This window comes from Apium graveolens, chromosome 10, assembly GCF_009905375.1.
Source record: "Apium graveolens cultivar Ventura chromosome 10, ASM990537v1, whole genome shotgun sequence".
Lineage (NCBI taxonomy): Eukaryota > Viridiplantae > Streptophyta > Magnoliopsida > Apiales > Apiaceae > Apium > Apium graveolens.
In genome coordinates this window covers 41,314,059-41,332,205 of record NC_133656.1, presented here as the reverse complement: position 1 = coordinate 41,332,205, position 18,147 = coordinate 41,314,059, and the positions used below count along the sequence as shown (strand labels likewise).

The 18,147-nt window shown below is 36.5% G+C and overlaps 1 protein-coding gene and 1 non-coding gene across 3 annotated transcripts; one reads left to right on the top strand and one right to left on the bottom strand.

The window, feature by feature from the left end:
- The first annotated feature begins 395 nt into the window (after positions 1-395).
- On the top strand, positions 396-6,810 carry LOC141693799 (anaphase-promoting complex subunit 8-like). Of its 2 annotated transcripts, XM_074498965.1 has the most exons (4): positions 396-619; positions 987-1,296; positions 5,097-6,347; positions 6,471-6,810. In XM_074498965.1, exons 1-4 carry the CDS (start codon positions 534-536, stop codon positions 6,558-6,560), a joined length of 1,737 nt encoding a protein of 578 aa, XP_074355066.1. In that variant the 5' UTR covers positions 396-533; the 3' UTR covers positions 6,561-6,810. The 2 variants fall into 2 exon arrangements, with proteins under 2 accessions (XP_074355066.1, XP_074355067.1); XM_074498966.1 differs by lacking the exon at positions 396-619 and having other exon boundaries at positions 1,123-1,255.
- Positions 6,811-16,391: 9,581 nt separating this feature from the next.
- On the bottom strand, positions 16,392-16,498 carry LOC141694127 (small nucleolar RNA R71). The gene has a single exon (XR_012563455.1). It is a non-coding gene; the product is annotated as a small nucleolar RNA R71 (small nucleolar RNA).
- Positions 16,499-18,147: the final 1,649 nt, after the last annotated feature.

Genomic DNA, 18,147 nt, shown 5'->3' with positions numbered 1-18,147 from the left:
ACAGAATGAAGTGGATGGATGTTACACTGGTCTCGGATTGTCTGGTAGTTGTACAAGCAATCAGGAGTATAACACCTATGAGGTCACAGTTTGGAAACGTTATTGAAGAATGTCGGGAGTATCTTCGAAGGTTGAACAAAATTGGTCTGTATCATGTGAAACGATCTGCAAATAGGGCTGCCCATCAGCTTGCTAGGAAGTCGTATAATTATTCAGGTCGTAGCTTTAATAGGGATTCTATCCCATTTTCTGTTAAACGATGTATTGAATTGGATTTGAGCAATTAATAAAACTCCAGCTTTTCGTAAAAAAAAAAAAGAAATTTTTTATATCACGGACCAAAATAAAGAATTAAACCCGTTTTTATTGGATTGAAGTTACAATTTGTAAAAAGGGAATAACAAGGGAAAGCGCGGACGTGGTGTAAAACTGAGACAGTAGTTATTTGAATTCTCAATACTCCTCTCCGCACTGGAATATACATCCAACATATACACACACAATTATCATAACCATACAAGAAAAGACGATTAATGGGCACTAAGGAGATTTACAAAAACGAGCTCCGATCTGCAATTCGTGATCTTAATGAACGTTGTCTTTACTCTGCCTCTAAATGGTAACCCTAATTTTACTTTTCTTAATTTGATCAAATATTGAATGTTTTGATCACATGGGCTATGTTTATGTTGTGTTAATTTTGTGTTTTGTGAATACCCATTTGATCAAAATTTGATCTTCATGTTGTTTTAATTAATTCTTGAATTTATTGTAAATATCATGTGTGTGTGTAGGCTTGCAATTGAACACAACCCAAATTGGTCCAACTATTAATTTTATGTATATATAGTGATTTTTGATTATTTTAGTGACTTAGAATTATATCTTTTATGTTTAGGGTGTATCTTTTTTATATGGTTAGTGAATTTTTTGTACATTTAGTGAATTGTGGAGGTTTTTAGCATGATTCTTGTATTGGTTTACAGGGCAGCAGAACTGTTGATGGGGATAGTAATTGACGAGGAAAAAAATATTCCGGTTCGCAATAAGTACCTGAAAGTGGATTCTAGCACTCGAAGACGGTCCCGGACTGATGAATCTTCTTCAGCCGTAGGTGCTGGTTCCTATGTCTCTACTCCGGTGCGGCGGGACGAATACAATGATGGGATGGACAATGATTACTATGTTTTGGCTAAGTCTTATTTCGATTGTAAGGAGTATAGGCGTGCTGCTCATGTGCTCCGTGATCAGACAGGCAAGAAAACAATTTTCTTGCGCGGTTATTCTCTTTTCTTGGTTTGTTTCGAATCTCATTACTCGTTCAAGTATCCTGGTATCTGTTTGTTGATTATGTTGAATTATATCCCGTTTAAATTATTATCTTTTTTGGAATTGCACTTTTCGTGATCTTTGTTTGTAATTGCACTTGTTTAAATATACTAGTTTATAACCGTGGGATGCACGGTTTCTAAAATGAACCTGTATTATTTTTTAAAAATCATCAATCTATTTTTATAATTTTTTAATGTACATATATTGTTTTTCTGATGTTGTTTCGATGTTCTTATTTTTTTATAGTTTGTTGAAATATTGTTGCAACAATTATGCAGAAATTGAGAAATATTCATATGTTGAATTGAATGACGTTGAATTAAATAACCTTTTTAGCGATGTATTTTATATAGATATATAGTAAAATATTTAATAATAATCTATCTTGGATTGTATCATTGTATCATATTTTTGTGTCTGAATTGTAGTAGAACAATTCAATCATTTTATATTTATGATTGGTTGAACCATAAAATATATTCTAAATAGGATTGTATTAGAATATTGTATCGCATTGTGTTTAAATAGTAGTAAAACAATATAAATTAATTTTTATTTATGATTGTATTACGAATTTTTTTCAATTGATTTTAGTGCTCTTATTTTTCTAAATAGTAATAATCTTGATCGTTTACTTTTAGAAATATCATATTAACGGCTGAGATTTTTTTGGCGGTACACGTCTAAAGTTTTTGGATAAGAACTCTCTTACGCTTATTATATATAACGATATAATTACAACTTGAATCCGTGTGCCGTGTGGCGCACGGGTTTCTTAATATATCTTTTTATACCATTTCCAAGGGCAATCACTTGTTAGCAATAAGGTCTACATGGCAACCCTATTTTTTTAAAAATGTATTAATAATATACATAATGTGTAAAAAAACAGTACTCCAAGGGAGACACCTGTCAGTTAAAATTTTAGATGTCGAGAAAGAAGCATGCCAGATATGTTGAATGAGTGGCCATCATCTATATCCAGGCCACGTCATTTCCCTCTAAATTTATTCTCCAGCTGCTTATTTTCCCGTTACTGTACACCTTTCCGCTACAACATTTGGGTCCATCAAATATTTATAATTAAGGTTTGGGTTTTTAGAATTGAATGGAGTTTTACAAAAATGGAGGGATCCTTTGTATCTCTAAATTTGAATATATATAATTACTAATTTAAATTTATATTTTAACTTTTGGTAATATTAATTGTAAAAAATTATTATCAAAAAACTGTAAAAAAAACTCACTGTTAACCAAATTTATTAATTACTTATATTATAATTTTACTTTACATTTTTATATAAAAAACTATTAACAAATTACTTGGATAAAAAAGAATTAGTTAAATGTTTTATAATATATAAAAGTAATGTTTGTTAACTAATTTTTATCGTGATTTAAATATTATAACATCATTAAATATGTTATATATATATTATTTCCACTTATATCAAGTAAAAAATAATTAATATTTATTAATAATTTCTTACCAACCCTTTTTGATAAAAGATTACGGTTGAAATATAACCGTTGAAATTTGAAAATAACAATAAAAACTGTTTTTTTAAATACAGCTAATCATTATAGCTAAATACTTCTGAAGCACAATTCCTTACGGTTTAAACAAATTTTACATAATATCTATTTTCTACTTATATAGCTAATGGAAATAGCTCCCCTTGGAGATGCTCTTATAATTTTTTTAATTTGTATTTGCTTTTATTATTCAAACAATATTTTTAGTTTTAAGATTATGAGTTTTAATTGCACTTGTTTAAATATATATATAATATGAACTTGTATTTATGTCTTTGTGCTTCACTACACATAGAATAAGTGTTGGTTCTTTAATTTGTGTCCATGATTTACCTTCAAAGCACTAATCATGTTGTTGCGTGGATCTACTAGATAAATCATTTTTAACAGAATTTATACATCTGCGTCATCGTTTAATAAGTAAATTATTATTTTTCTATTTATTGAATATGTAAGAACTTATGTAAACCAGTGGAGCAGATTGATGGTAATAGTATGATTATAGTTATTAAAGTTTTTTTCCCTTTATTTAGTTATATTACTAGAATTATATTGGAAAGTAGTAAATATATAAGGATTTAATTTTTGATACGAAAGCAGGAAATTTAAGGAAACTAAGGAGCGAACTCTATATTTACAAGTACGGCACTCAGAATGTGTATGAAAAAATTTATATAACAGCAGAAAACTTTTTAAGGGGGCCTCAGGGATTTGTTTGTCTTTACTGTTTCTCTGCGGATATAGATTTTGTCCCTCTTTCCAGCCTCTTTCTTCAATCTGCCCTGAATGGCTAGACCAGATCCCTTCCTCCAGTTTCCTATTTTTTAAATGGTTACCCAAGTTTTTGGACACATGGCCTTTACATATGGGTGGCTAATATGTCATGAATATTTCCATGACTGTTACATTTTCTAGTGTACGTATCATCGTGGTAGTCATGAAGATGACTAGTTGACTACTAGTCTTCTCGAAGGTACTTGGCATTGAGGGCCTCGAAGCTCGATCAATTATCTTTATTTTTGAAGTCAGCATCTTGACGATAGGCGGGGGCTGATTGCTCTAATCATGTAAAAATTGAACATCTAGGCGTTTATAGGGGATATCGGGCATAAACAAAACAAATCAGGCCAAAACATACCTCTACAAGTACACTGTATGAGTACAAATGTACATAAAGTTTAGATCTCAGTTTAGAGTAAGTAATCAATATAAACCTATATATAAGAAGTGTACATAAACATACCTCAATGACACTGATTGAATTGAAAGAGTTTACGCCTGAGCGATAGAGCTCACAAAGCAGAGATTGAATTCAAGAATGTCCCTTGTGATATATGGAAATGTATATGTGCGTATGTGTGTGTGTGTTTAAAAGCACTAGAATCTTCTTCATATTGCAGGTAAAGATTAATAGAAAGGGAATGTGTGGCACATATATAGGGAACTGACAAAGGAAGTATAAATTATAACTAGTGCTTACAGAATATTGATGATCTGTTTTTTAGTTTGAATTTTATTCTTTAAATTAAAATTATTTATACTGCCAAAAACAAAGAATTACATGTAATTATAATTTTGGCATGTCCCGTATAAATGTTATTTAATTTGTCGAATAGTAATTGGATTTCTAAAGTGAGTAATTAAATATACTATTGGATTAAAAATCAAGCTGCTGAAAAATGGCCTAATGGCTAATTAAATCATTTGAGCAACTTTTATAAAAAAAATGAATTTTATTTGAGTGCATATTAAAATTATCCGATTAGCTGATTACTTTCTAGAAGGTACCTGAATTGTTAAAATACTGGGTATTATGTACCTACAGGTAAACATAGCGTCTTTTTATTTGTTGCTGAAGATATGTATAGATACTTCAACAGAAAAACTTGTACTTCACCTCGGGATGGAGCCGTTGCAGACATGCTATATATTTCTCCTATCTTCCCAATATCAGGGTCTACATTTGTATTTATTTGAAGGGTATTCAATTTTTTGAATATGTGGAATAGTTATAAATGCACAATCTCTAAATTAGGAATGCTGATAAACTCATACGTGTCTCAAGCTTAATCTTCCTGAGTGTTACTATATTTTATTCATGTGTGAATATTTTTTCTTCACACAAAGCTCCTTTGTAGAGTTGTTAACAATGAAGTCATTATACATATAAATAGGAATCAACAAAGCTTTATTTGTAATTACCATGTATTCCTCTTTGTTTTGTATAGGCTGGACAAAAGAGAAAAGAAGAAGAGAATATTGAGCTTGATGGACCCCTGGGCAAGAGTGATGCTGTGAATCAGGAACTGGTTTCACTTGAGAAGGAATTGTATGTGCTTGAAAAGAAGGGCACAATTGATTCCTTTGGACTGTACCTTTATGGTCTTGTTCTCAAAGAAAAAGGCAATGAGAATGGTGCACGTGCGGTACTTCTGGATTCTGTAAATAGCTACCCGTGGAACTGGAGTGCTTGGAGAGCGCTCCAATCTGTATGCACTACAGCTGATACATTGAACAGCATTAATATAAATAACCGTTGGATGAAAGACTTCTTTCTTGCCAGTGTATACCATGAACTCCGAATGCATAATGAATCCTTAGCAAAATACGAGCATCTAGGTGAAATTTTTGGGTATAGCAACTACATCCAAGCTCAAATTGCCAAGGTCCAGTACAGTCTGAGGGAATTTGATCAAGTAGAAGAAATATTTGAAGATCTTTTAAGAAATGACCCTTATCGGGTTGATGATATGGATGTCTATTCTAATGTGCTCTATGCAAGGGAGTGCTTTGCAGCATTAAGTTATCTTGCCCACAGAGTATTTATAACAGATAAGTACAGGCCCGAATCATGCTGCATTATTGGGAATTACTACAGTTTAAAGGGACAGCATGAGAAGTCGGTCATGTATTTCAGGAGAGCACTTAAATTAGATAGCAAGTATTTATCAGCTTGGACACTTATGGGACATGAGTATGTTGAGATGAAAAACACCGCTGCAGCTGTTGATGCATATCGGCGAGCTGTAGACATTAATCCTTGTGATTATAGAGCATGGTATGGCTTAGGACAAGCATATGAAATGATGGGGATGCCATTATATGCTCTTCATTATTTCAAAAAATCAGTGTTTTTGCAGCCTAATGATTCTAGGTTGTGGATTGCCATGGGTCAGTGTTACGAATCCGATCAGCTTCATATGATTGAGGAGGCAATAAAGTGTTACAGGAGGGCGACAAACTGCACTGACAGTGAAGCAATTGCTCTTCCCCAGCTAGCAAAGTTGCACACTGAGCTTGGGCGTTCTGAAGAGGCAGCACACTACTACAAAAAGTACTTAAAAATGATGGAAACCGAAGAAAGGGAAGGGCCTGACATGGTAAAAGCTTTGATGTTTCTTGCTCAGCACTGCAAAGAGCAAAAGAGATTCGAAGAAGCGGCAGTATATTGTACCCGTCTGCTTGATTATACTGGGCCAGTAAGTTGCTTCTTTCTTTTTATCAAAATTAGTTGCAATGTGCAACATTATAAATGATGTTCTTGTATTGATTTCATGACATCTTAAATTAAGCCACTATTATTGCTTGGATTATCATTGCAGGAGAGGGAACAAGCAAAGAGTTTACTGAGAGGAATTCGACTTGAACAATCTAGTTCTCCTGCTATGGATGTTGATCCATACCCTCTATGATAATAAATATCTGATAATGCACCAGAATATACACATTCCTTTTCGCTCGTTTCACTGTGGCAGTAGTAATTGCAAGAAATTTGGCTGAATAGGCAGTTTCCTTTTCCTTCATCTTCTTTCTCGGTTTTTTTCTTCCAAGTCTGAATAGGCAGTTTCAAATTTACAAAATATACTTGTATGATAAGTATGATAGAATTCTCTATCTTATGTATTGTGCACATTATGTTGAAGTGCAGAACCTTCAACTTAAGATTGTCTGAAGCAGTCTACTTATACCCATACCATCATAATGGCTCCAGGATCTAGTTATACAGGCGAAATCTGCTAAAAGAGTTGTGCAAGTTTATATAACCTTGCTGGCTGTTGCAGTACAATTGTTTGTATTCAACGTAGAGAATTCACATACACATTCACCTGGTCTCTTGGCCTCAACATCAAGCGTGAGGAGTCTGGATTTATATCCTGCCTTGTTGGGACATTAAAAGAGTAGTGCTAGTAAATAACTAAAAATAGTTTCACCGATTAGCTTGCCGGGAATTAAAAAAAAAAAAATTGTTTATGGAGTGTATAGGAGAGACATGTGGAGGACCCACAAATCTTTTGACGAAAGAGGGGATCATATAATGGGGTACTCTTTCTCGCAACATCCCCAGGACACGACATGCCGGTCAGTCCATACTACATTTTCAGCCAGGTATAGAATACCTACCTAAGAATACTTATTAAAGTAGCACCGTACATTTTATATTGGAATTTCAGTATTTATTTTTTTTGCAAATAGGTTTTTTCCTAAATGAAGAAGTTGCGGGACTTTAAATTTCGCTCCTGCCAATTTATATGTTATCAATATATAAATTAAATTGCAACACATAAAAAAATGAAGCTCCAAGTTGAACCCATGCGTACTCATCAATAATGAAGCTCAAACCAATAATATAAAAAAAAATTAGCTCAACCCATGCATACTTATTTGGATATTCGGGTGATTCAAGTTTGGGGCCGCATACCCGGTGATTCATATCATATTCCAGTTTTGTGATCCAAATATTAATTCAAATTCAATCTTCATTATTATATTTCTGTATTTTAATTTTAAATACTTTGAAAAAAAAATAATTTTATTATTAATTATAACAATAACATAAATAATTAGGTAAAGAACAAATGTTACATGAAAATTTGAAAAAAAGTAAAGCGGTACATAAAAATAAATTTAAAATATTAAAATATTACATAAAGTATTAATTTTCTTTTAGTTTTTAATTTTCATGTTTTTGAGTCTTTATGTATTTGAAATTGTATTTTATTATTCATCGTTGTTTTAATGTACATTTTAATCTTAATTAATTTATATCTAATAATATTAACAAAATAGAAAAAATATTAATATAATAATACTAAAAATATTTGGATCATCCAAATTTGGAGGGGATCCCCGGTTTGATGTAGTTCGGGAAAAACAGACCCAAATTTGGATTTTTAGTGCTAGGTTATAGATGATCTAAAGCATTACATAAAATTATTTAGACTATCACCGATAGAGGTTACGAAGAGACATAAATGGGCCAAACGCTCATTTTTAGTTTGTGAGGACTGTTTGGGACACTTGAGCAAATGATCATATATTCTCATATATGACGAAAATTTGAAAGTTGGTTCAGCCTTACATTCTCATTTCACAATTGTTTCATTTTTATTAGTGTATCTCATTCCTCTACCAACATAGCAGCTTAAGCTATTTTCTTTTCTTTCAAAATTTGTATTTTGAAATCCCTTTTTAATATTTTATCTTTTTAATTTTATTTTCATTTGTTAAATTATTATATTAAATTATTATTTTTTTAAAAAAATTTATAACTTATAAGTTATAATTTACCAAACACATCACCAACTTATAAGTAAATTATAAATTAAATTATTCAAACACCTAAATAACTTATAAGTTACGAATTTCATATCACTTATAAGACATTTTTCAACTTTAAGTCAGAAGTTATATTTTTTAAAAAATCTCAAACGAGCCCCAAGTCGTATGTGACATGCAAGCTCAACCTATTAGAATTGTATGATCATTAAGAAATTGTTTATTTAAGTTGTCAAAATTTGGAAAAAATTTAAAATACATATATAATAAAAAATGAATATCAATGATACTTTTTTTAATTATGTGTCTTTTATAATTTAATTTAGAGATAACATAGACAACTTTTAAAATTTACGAATTATTAATTATTAGTATTATAACATATATTCTGTCGACCTCGTCTTCGTCCGGAAAGTAGACTTCGGCCTGCAAAAAGAATATTGTGAGGGATGATCTCCATTATTCACCTCCGGTGTAAGAATAAGTTAATGTTTTTAGAATGGATAATTTAGAATACGAGAGAATACCGATATTTGTGTGTGTGAAAACTGAACCTCCCTTTGTGTATATATCCCCGAATTGAGGTAACGTCTCTGCCCACTACATTCGGTTCGTTCCACCTTTTGGGGATAGTGGACGTTGTGGACAGGTGACCTCGTCGTCTTCCTTACTGGATTGCTCCGGATCTCCATTTCATGTGTCGACCATCTTTCGGTCTGCGTCACACCGATTCCGTTTCGGCCCAACCTTAAACATGGGTCTAACGTAGTGGGCCTCCAACATGTCCTTTGGCTTCGGCAGAGAATGATTTTCTAAGATGAAGTCCAAACGCTTCGGCCCACTAGCTCTCTTCAGGGGCGAGTATTGATTGGGAACCTGCACATGTCTTAATGATGACAGTTGTCCTGTCTCGAAACACCCAACCCCATCTTAACCATTGAATTCCAGACGACTTGATCTCAACCGTTGCTTTCAAAACCAACGTCTCCTGGATCGAGGAACCCAAGGGTCATGTCCCTGGTTCCCCTATATAGTTGCCCTCAATTACGACCTTTTCTTTTACATTTCTCTATAACTCCAAAATCTCTACAAAAGAAAAGTAGCAACTCCAGGCATCCAATCACAGGCAATACGAGATCAAAATTTTATCAACAGCCTCCACACTTTTCATACACAAGTAAGCGAATCTTCTTTTACTTTAATGTTCCATGTTTTCTGTTTTTTGCTTTTGGGTATACGATTTGCATGCATTTCCTGTGGTAGCGTAGAGTATTACCCGGGCATGTTTACTGTCCATTTTCTTCTATATTTTTTTTTATTTTTACCCTATCTCTAAGTTGCATTAGTTTTAGGGTAAACATAGGTTTATGAAGCTTTTTAGGGAAGGAAAAGTGGGTTGTTTTTGGGCTTGAACATTCTTCGGCGTCTTTAAGCCTTGGAACAGTCTTCGGCCTTTAGAACATACTTTGGCACCTAGGTCTTCACTTTGCTTTTTCTTTTTCTTCTTCTTCCTATTTTTTCTTTTTCACTTAGGGTCTTGCCGGGATTTAAAGATGGCATGCAGGCATGTTGTGGGCCTTAGGCATCCTTCAGGATGCCTAAGCTTCGGAACATACCCTGGGAGCCGATCCCTCGAGTCCCCAGACCGATCCTGGCGTGTTGTACTTGGCGTCTTCACACAATTTTTTACTTTTATTCTATCATTTGGTCTGAGTGCACGGCTAACATTCCTCATCTTCGAATGCATGATTATGGATCAGATATATGTTGGAGGTCCTCCGATACCTAGCGGTCCGGCCCACTTCAGCGATATTATTTCTTTCCCGGCTGCGAAAAACCCCAAGCAGCTGAGGTCCGCAGACATTGAGACATTTTATGGCAAATATCAAATTCCGAAGGGGGCTTACCATCTCTACCAACCCAAAAGTTCGGACCGTATCTTCAGCTGCCCCCCGGTCCCTTCAGGGTGTGGAGGTCATGCCATCGGAATCTACGAAGCGGCCTTAAAGTGTGGTTTTCGTGTCCCCCTCCTAAAGTTGTTAAAACATTTGTTTAGACAAATGAAAATCGCGTTCGCCCAGATGGATCTGAATGGATTCATCCATATTAACACATTCCAGTGTCGTTGCATGGTGGCCGACATCAAGCCGTCAACTCGTCTTTTCTAGTTCCACTACGACTATCGGAAGAACGGGAAGAGTCTGGGATTTTATACCATCGGTCGTGGGGCCGACCGAGGGGATTAGTGTGCTACCAATTCAAGTATCAAGAAGAGCCATATACACTAGTGTTATATATCCGGTCTTTACTTGAAGGAGTTCGGTGTTTGGCGTGAGGTCAAACCGACTCGCCTATTAATGCCGGACTTGTCTCTAGAAGAGACGATAAACTATGGGGCTCTGGTATCCCTTCGGATGCCCAAAGTCCCGCTAACTAGTAGTCGGGACTAGGGGTGAGCAACGGGTCAGAACCGGACCAAACCAGAACCGAAAGAACTGAGAACCGAAATAGCATTATTTCAAGAACCGAATCGGACCCGTTTAAATGTAAGAACCGAACCAGAACCGAACCGTAAATTCCGGTTCGGTTCGGTTCCGAACCGAAAGAACCGAAGTTATATTTTATTTTCTATTTATTTATTTTGCATAGTATTTTATATTCTAACTTTTTAAATTTTGACTAGTTTTGATTATTTATTAAGGGTAACTTAGTAAAAAAAATATTTACTAGTGGTGGATCATTTTAAATTCGATTACTTTCTAATCTATAAGAAGGAAAAAAAATTATAAAAATATTCGAAACTCCATATATATTTAAAGAAACGAGAAATACAATAAAAATCATATTTTTCTTAAAATTTATCAAAATATTATAAATAAGAAAACATAATACGTAATATATATACATATATTTATATATATAGTTATATTTATTCATTTATATACGGTTCGGTTCTTACGGTTCTAGTATGTTAAGAACCGAACCGAACCGAGAACCGAAATTTCTAGAAAAACAAGAACCGAACCGGACCCGAATTAGTGAAGAACCGAATCGGAACCGCAATTTTTGATCGGTTTGGTTCGGTTCTCGGTTCTGAACCGGTAAATGCTCACTCCTGGAAAAGATTAGGAAAAAGACTTAAGAAAAACTTGCCTTAGAAAGGGCGGCAGTCGGCACTTCACGGGGCGAACACGCTAATGCCCGAGCTCCGGTCCAGTCGCTCTAACGGAGGAATGCAGCGTCGTGCTACAACAGAAGTTGCCTCCGAAGCTTAAAGATCCTGGAAGCTTCACTATTCCTTACACCATTGGAAACTTATCGTTCGACAAGTGTTTATGTGATTTGGGAGCTAACATCAATCTGATGCCTTTTTCTGTCTTCAAGAAGTTAGACTTACCTGATCCAAAGCCTACTTATATGTCCTTACAATTGGTCGATCGTTCTATTACATATCCACGAGGCATTGTAGAGGATGTTTTGGTCAAGGTGGAAAAACTCATCTTTCCTGCTAATTTTGTAATTCTTGATTTTGAGGAGGATAAAAATATTCCCAAAATTTTGGGAAGACCATTTTTGGCTATTGGCCGAACCTTGATTGATGTGTAGAAGGGTGAACTCAGTATGCAAGTACTGGATCAGGATGTGACGTTCAATGTTTTCAATGCCATGAAATTTCCTACTGATAATAAGGAGTACTTAAAAAAGTGGAATTGGTCGATTCTGTGGTTACTTCAGAACTTGATCAAATGCTAAGGTCTGATGCCTTAGAGAAGGCCTTGTTGGGGAATTCAGATAGTAAAGACGATGAAGGTTATGAACAGTTGCAGTATTTGAATGCTTCTCCTTGGAAACGAAGGCTGGATATGCCGTTTGAATCTCTTAGATTGGAGGAGCTGAACAAGTCTCCAAAGCACCTCAAGCCATCTATTGGGGAAGCTCCTATACTTGAGCTTAAACCATTGCCTGGACACTTAAGGTATGCTTTTTTAGGTGATGCATCTACTTTTCCTATTATTATTGCATCTGTCCTTTCAGGTAGTGATGAGGAAAAGCTCTTAAGAATTATGAGAGAGTTCAAGTCGGCAATTGGATGGACTATAGCAGATATCAAGGGAATCATCTCTTCTTATTGTATGCATAAAATTTTGCTAGAGGAAGGTAGCAAGCCTACTGTTGAGCAACAGAGAAGGCTTAATCCGATCATGAAAGAAGTTGTGAAGAAGGAAATTCTTAAGTAACTAGATGCAGGGATCATCTATCCCATTTCTGACACTTCTTGGGTGAGTCCAGTTTAAAGTGTACCGAAAAAAGGAGGCATCACAGTGGTTGCTAATGAAAAGAATGAGCTCACTCCTACTCGAACAGTCACTGGGTGGAGAGTTTGCATGGATTACAGAAAGCTGAACAAGGCAACAAGGAAGGATCACTTCCCTCGTCCTTTTATTGATCAGATGCTTGACAGATTGGCTGGGCATGAGTATTATTTTCTTCTGGATGGTTATTCAGTCTATAATCAGATTTGCATTACTCCAGAAGATCAGGAAAATACTACCTTCACATGTCCGTTTGAGACTTTCGACTTCAGAAGAGTTTCTTTTGGTTTGTGTGGAGCACCTGCCACATTTCAGAGATGCATGATGGCTATCTTTTCTAACATGATTGGTCAGGATGTGGAGGTGTTTATGGACGATTTCTCTGTGTTCGGTGATTCTTTTGACGAGTGCTTGCAAAATCTTGGCGCCGTTCTTAAAAGGTGTGTTGAAACCAATTTGGTTCTCAACTGGGAGAAATGTTACTTCATGGTGTAACAAGGCAATATTCTTAGGCACAAGGTCTCTAGTAAAGGTCTTGAGGTGGACAAAGCCAAGGTGGGGGTCATTGAAAACCTTCCTCCACCAATTTCTATCAAGGGAGTTGATAAGTGGCATTTTAAACCATTTAGAACATCTTAAAATGGCTTAAATTGGTGAATTGAAATCAAGTATTTTGTGTATTTGATGCGTTTTTCTAGTGTTTATGCATTTCAGGGTATTAGTTGCATTTCAGAGGAGTAATAATCAAGAATAACCTTGGCATGTGTTCATCATTGAGAGAGGGAAGAAATGGGCAGATTACAGCGAAGGAACGGAGCAAACTCAGGAATTTTCCAGAAGGGTCCTGAGCGCCCGCTCAGCAATGCTGAGCGGCCGCGCAGAAAGCTGAGCGCCCGCTCAGCTATGCTGAGCGGCCGCGCAAGGTCGGAAAAAAAGATAATTTTTTTTAGGACTTCTATTTCTGTTTGGCTTCCACTTCTATGTAATCTGAGTTTTATGGGACTATTATATAAGTAGATTTGGAGACGTTTTTAAGAGAGAGGATCGTGGTATTATGCAAGGAGCGAAGGAGATAAGGAAGAAGACCGATTTAGCACACCGCAACGAAGAGGAAGCATATATTCTTGTGATTCTTGTTTCATTTTAACGTTGGATGCTAGTTTTCTTGCTTTGAACTTATTTACTCTTGTGACGTACTCTGTTTTAATATAATTAGTTTAGTTATTATTTTCTTGTGTTTGTTTATCATGATTTCATATGAACCCATGATGACGATAAGTGCTATTATGGGCTAATCGTGATCATGGGGTTGCAACGGATTTATTATGGAATTCTTTAGTTAATTGTTTAATACTTTAGTGTGTGATGATTGCATGATATCTAGTATTGGTTGTGCGTATTCGTCTTATGTGCGTCGCGAACATATAAGATAGGGTGTTAATCTCTTGTGAAGCGACGGTGGATCTTGAGATTTAGAACTTGCCATGCTAGCATAGGTTCATGTACGTTGTGCATGATTAGTGGGTGATAAGTGGCATTTTATACCACTTAGAACGTCTTAAAATGGCTTAAATTGGTGTCTTGAAATCAAGTATTCTGTGTATTTAATGCGTTTTTCTAGTGTTTATGCATTTCAGGGTATTAGTTGCATTTCGGGGGAGGAATCATCAAGAATAAGCCTTGGCATGTGTTCACCATTGCGAGAGGAAAGGAATGGGCAGATTACGGCGAAGAAACGGAGCAAGCTTGGAATTTTTCCAGTAGGGTCCTGCGCGCCCGCGCAGCAATGCTGAGCGGCCGCGCAGCAGCCTGCGCGCCCGCGCAGAAATGCTGAGCGGCCGCGCAAGGTCGGGGAAAAAGCTGAATTATTTTAGACTTCTACTTCTGTGTGGCTTCCAACTTCTATGTAATCTGAGTTTTATGGGACTATTATATAGGTAGATTTGAGACGTTTTCATAGAGATTATTAAGGAGATTATGTTTTAGATTGTGTTTTACGCAAGAAGCGAAGGAGATAAGGAAGAAGACCGATTTAGCACACCGCAACGAAGAGGAAGCATATATTCTTGTGATTCTTGTTTCGTTGTAACGTTGGATGCTAGTTTTCTTGCTTTGACTTATTTACTCTTGTGACGTACTCTGTTTTAATATAATTAGTTTAGTTATTATTTTCTTGTGTTTGTTTATCATGATTTCATATGAACCCATGATGGCGATGAGTTCTATTATGGGCTAATCGTGATCATGGGGTTACAACGGATTTATTATGGAATTCTTTAGTTAATTGTTTAATACTTTAGTGTGTGATGATTGCATGATATCTAGTATTGGTTGCGCGTATTCGTCTTATGTGCGTCGCGAACATATAAGATAGGGTGTTAATCTCTTGTGAAGCGATGGTGGATCTTGAGATTTAGAACTTGCCATGCTAGCATAGGTTCATGTACGTTGTGCATGATTAGTGGGTGACTCTAATAGTTTTATTTGCCCTATGTAATCAAAAGGAATAACTTGTGCTTAAATCGTTGTGTTGTCAATTTCTGTAGACATATAGGAACTCAACATAATTGATGACTATTCAACTTCTATCTTAATTGTGGATGCTTGGTAGAATGGTATTAGTACAATGAAAGTTGGCTTTTATCAGTTTCGTGTTATTCGATTAATGTCATCACTGTCAAATGCTAAATGTAATAACAATGGCTATAGAAGGAAGTAATAATGAAGTTGTGATCTCATGAGTGTTTTATTATTGATAATTTGAAGTGTTAGTTAAGTGGTTAATTAAGTAGTTAATTATAGTCAATATTTGATCAACAATTTTAAGTGTTATTATCTTAACATTGAGAAGTAATCATACATTGGTGAGTGAGTTTAATTAGACAATAATTTAGTCTGAGTCTCTGAGGGAACGAACTAGAAAGTATTCTATATTACTTGCGAACGCGTATACTTGCGTGAATATTAGTGCGTGTTTTCGCCCTAACAAGTTTTTGGCGCCGCTGCCGGGGACTCGGCGTATTTGTTTAGTTTATGTACTTACCATCATTGGTCATTAGGACTCAGTGATTAGGACGTAGTAGTTACTTACTCTTTTCGGTTGTGTTTCAGGTACTTTAGCAAGCGTTTATGCAAACTCGTTCTCGTGCTCGCAAGAGGACTTTAGATACAACTGAGGAGACAAACGAAGTTCTTGATATTCCGGAGAAGTTAGATTTTGAGGATTCGGATTCAGGCGCTGAGCAGAAAGAACCAGTAAACATGGGAGATCGTATTGTTCAAGATGATCCAGCTCTTATGGATTTTTCTCGGCCTAAAATTGATGATATTCAGTCAAGCATCCTTCATCCGGCTATTCAAGCTAACACCTTTGAAATCAAGCCGGGCACTATTCAGATGGTGCAGAATTCTGTTTCTTTTGGAGGAGCGGCAACTGAAGACCCCAACATGCACATAAGAAATTTTGTTGAGATCTGCAGCACTTTTAAGTATAATGGCGTGACTGATGAGGCTATCAAGTTGAGGCTTTTCCCATTCTCACTGAGGGATAAGGCTAAAGACTGGTTACATTCTGAACCAGCTGGGTCCATCACTACGTGGCAAGATCTTGCGCAAAAGTTTCTGGTGAAGTTTTATCCAATGGCAAAGACTGCTGCTATGAGGAGTGCTCTTACTCAGTTTGCGCAGCAACCTACAGAATCTATGTGCGAGGCTTGGGAACGCTACAAGGAAATGTTGAGAAAATGTCCACATCATGGAATGCCGAATTGGATGGTAATCACTGGTTTTTATAATGGTTTGGGGGCCCAATCTCGGCCCATGCTCGATGCAGCAGCTGGAGGAGCCTTATGGGCTAAAAGCTATACTGAGGCGTATAATCTTATAGAGACAATGGCTGCAAATGAGCATCAAAATCCAACTCAGAGGATGACGTCAGGCAAGGTCGCAGGTATTCTGGAAGTTGATGCAGCCACCGCTATTGCAGCCCAGCTCCAAGGGCTATCAATGAAGGTTGATTCTCTGGCTACGTATGGAGTTAATCAAATAGCTATGGTTTGTGAGCTTTGTGCAGGTTCTCATGCTACGGATCAGTGTTCTCTTGTCAACGAATCTGTTCAGTATGTGAATAATTATCAGCGACAACAGCAGCCAGTGCCAGCGACCTATCATCCTAATAACAGAAATCATCCAAATTTCAGCTGGGGGAATAATCAGAATGCTATTCAGCCACCATATCAGCAAGGGGTGAGTAAACAGTTTAACCCATCTGGATTCCAGCAACCACAGCAGTATGCTACAAGGCAATCATATCCTCAACAGGGAAGTGCAGCTGCACCTACTAGTGCTGATTTTGAGGAACTTAAGCTGTTGTGCAAGAGTCAGGCGGTTTCTATCAAGACCTTGGAAAATCAAATCGGTCAATTAGCCAATGCAGTGCTCAATCGTCAACCTGGCACTCTTCCCAGTGACACGGAAGTACCAGGCAGGAAGGAAGCTAAAGAGCAAGTCAAGGCTATTACCTTAAGGTCTGGAAAAGTAGCTGAGGATGAAAAGGCAAAAGAAGTAGAAGCTGAAGTTAGAGATGAAGAATCTAAGAAAAAGGAGAAAGCGGCGGAACCAAGGAAGACTACTGTTGAACACATTCTTCCTGAGGCTAATACAGGGGAGAAACAGCTCTATCCTCCACCACCTTTTCCTAAGAGATTGCAGCAACAAAAGCTGGATAGACAGTTCGGGAAGTTTCTGGAGGTGTTCAAGAAACTTCACATCAATATACCTTTCGCTGAGGCTCTGGAACAAATGCCTAGTTATGCGAAGTTTATGAAGACTATTCTTTCAAGAAAGGTGAAACTGGATGACCTTGAAACCGTTGCTCTCACGGAAGAATGCAGCGCTGTTCTGCAACAAAAGTTACCACCAAAACTGAAAGATCCAGGAAGCTTTACCATTCCTTGCACCATTGGCAATCTAACTTTTGACAAGTGCCTTTGTGATTTGGGAGCAAGCATTAATCTGATGCCCTTGTCGATCTTTAAAAAGCTGGATCTGCCTGATCCAAAACCCACATACATGTCGCTACAATTGGCGGACCGTTCCATTACTTACCCAAGGGGCATAGTTGAGGATGTGCTCGTCAAGGTGGATAAGGTCTTCTTTCCAGCAGATTTTGTTATTCTGGATTTTGAGGAAGATAAGAAGATTCCCATAATCTTGGGGAGGCCTTTCTTGGCTACTGGCCGTACCTTGATAGATGTGCAAAAAGGGGAACTTACTATGCGGGTCCAAGATCAGGATGTGACCTTCAACGTATTCAAGGCAATGAAATTCCCTACAGAAGATGAGGAGTGCTTAAAAGTGGATGTGATTGATTCCGCGGTTACTTCGGAACTCGAGCACATGCTAATGTCTG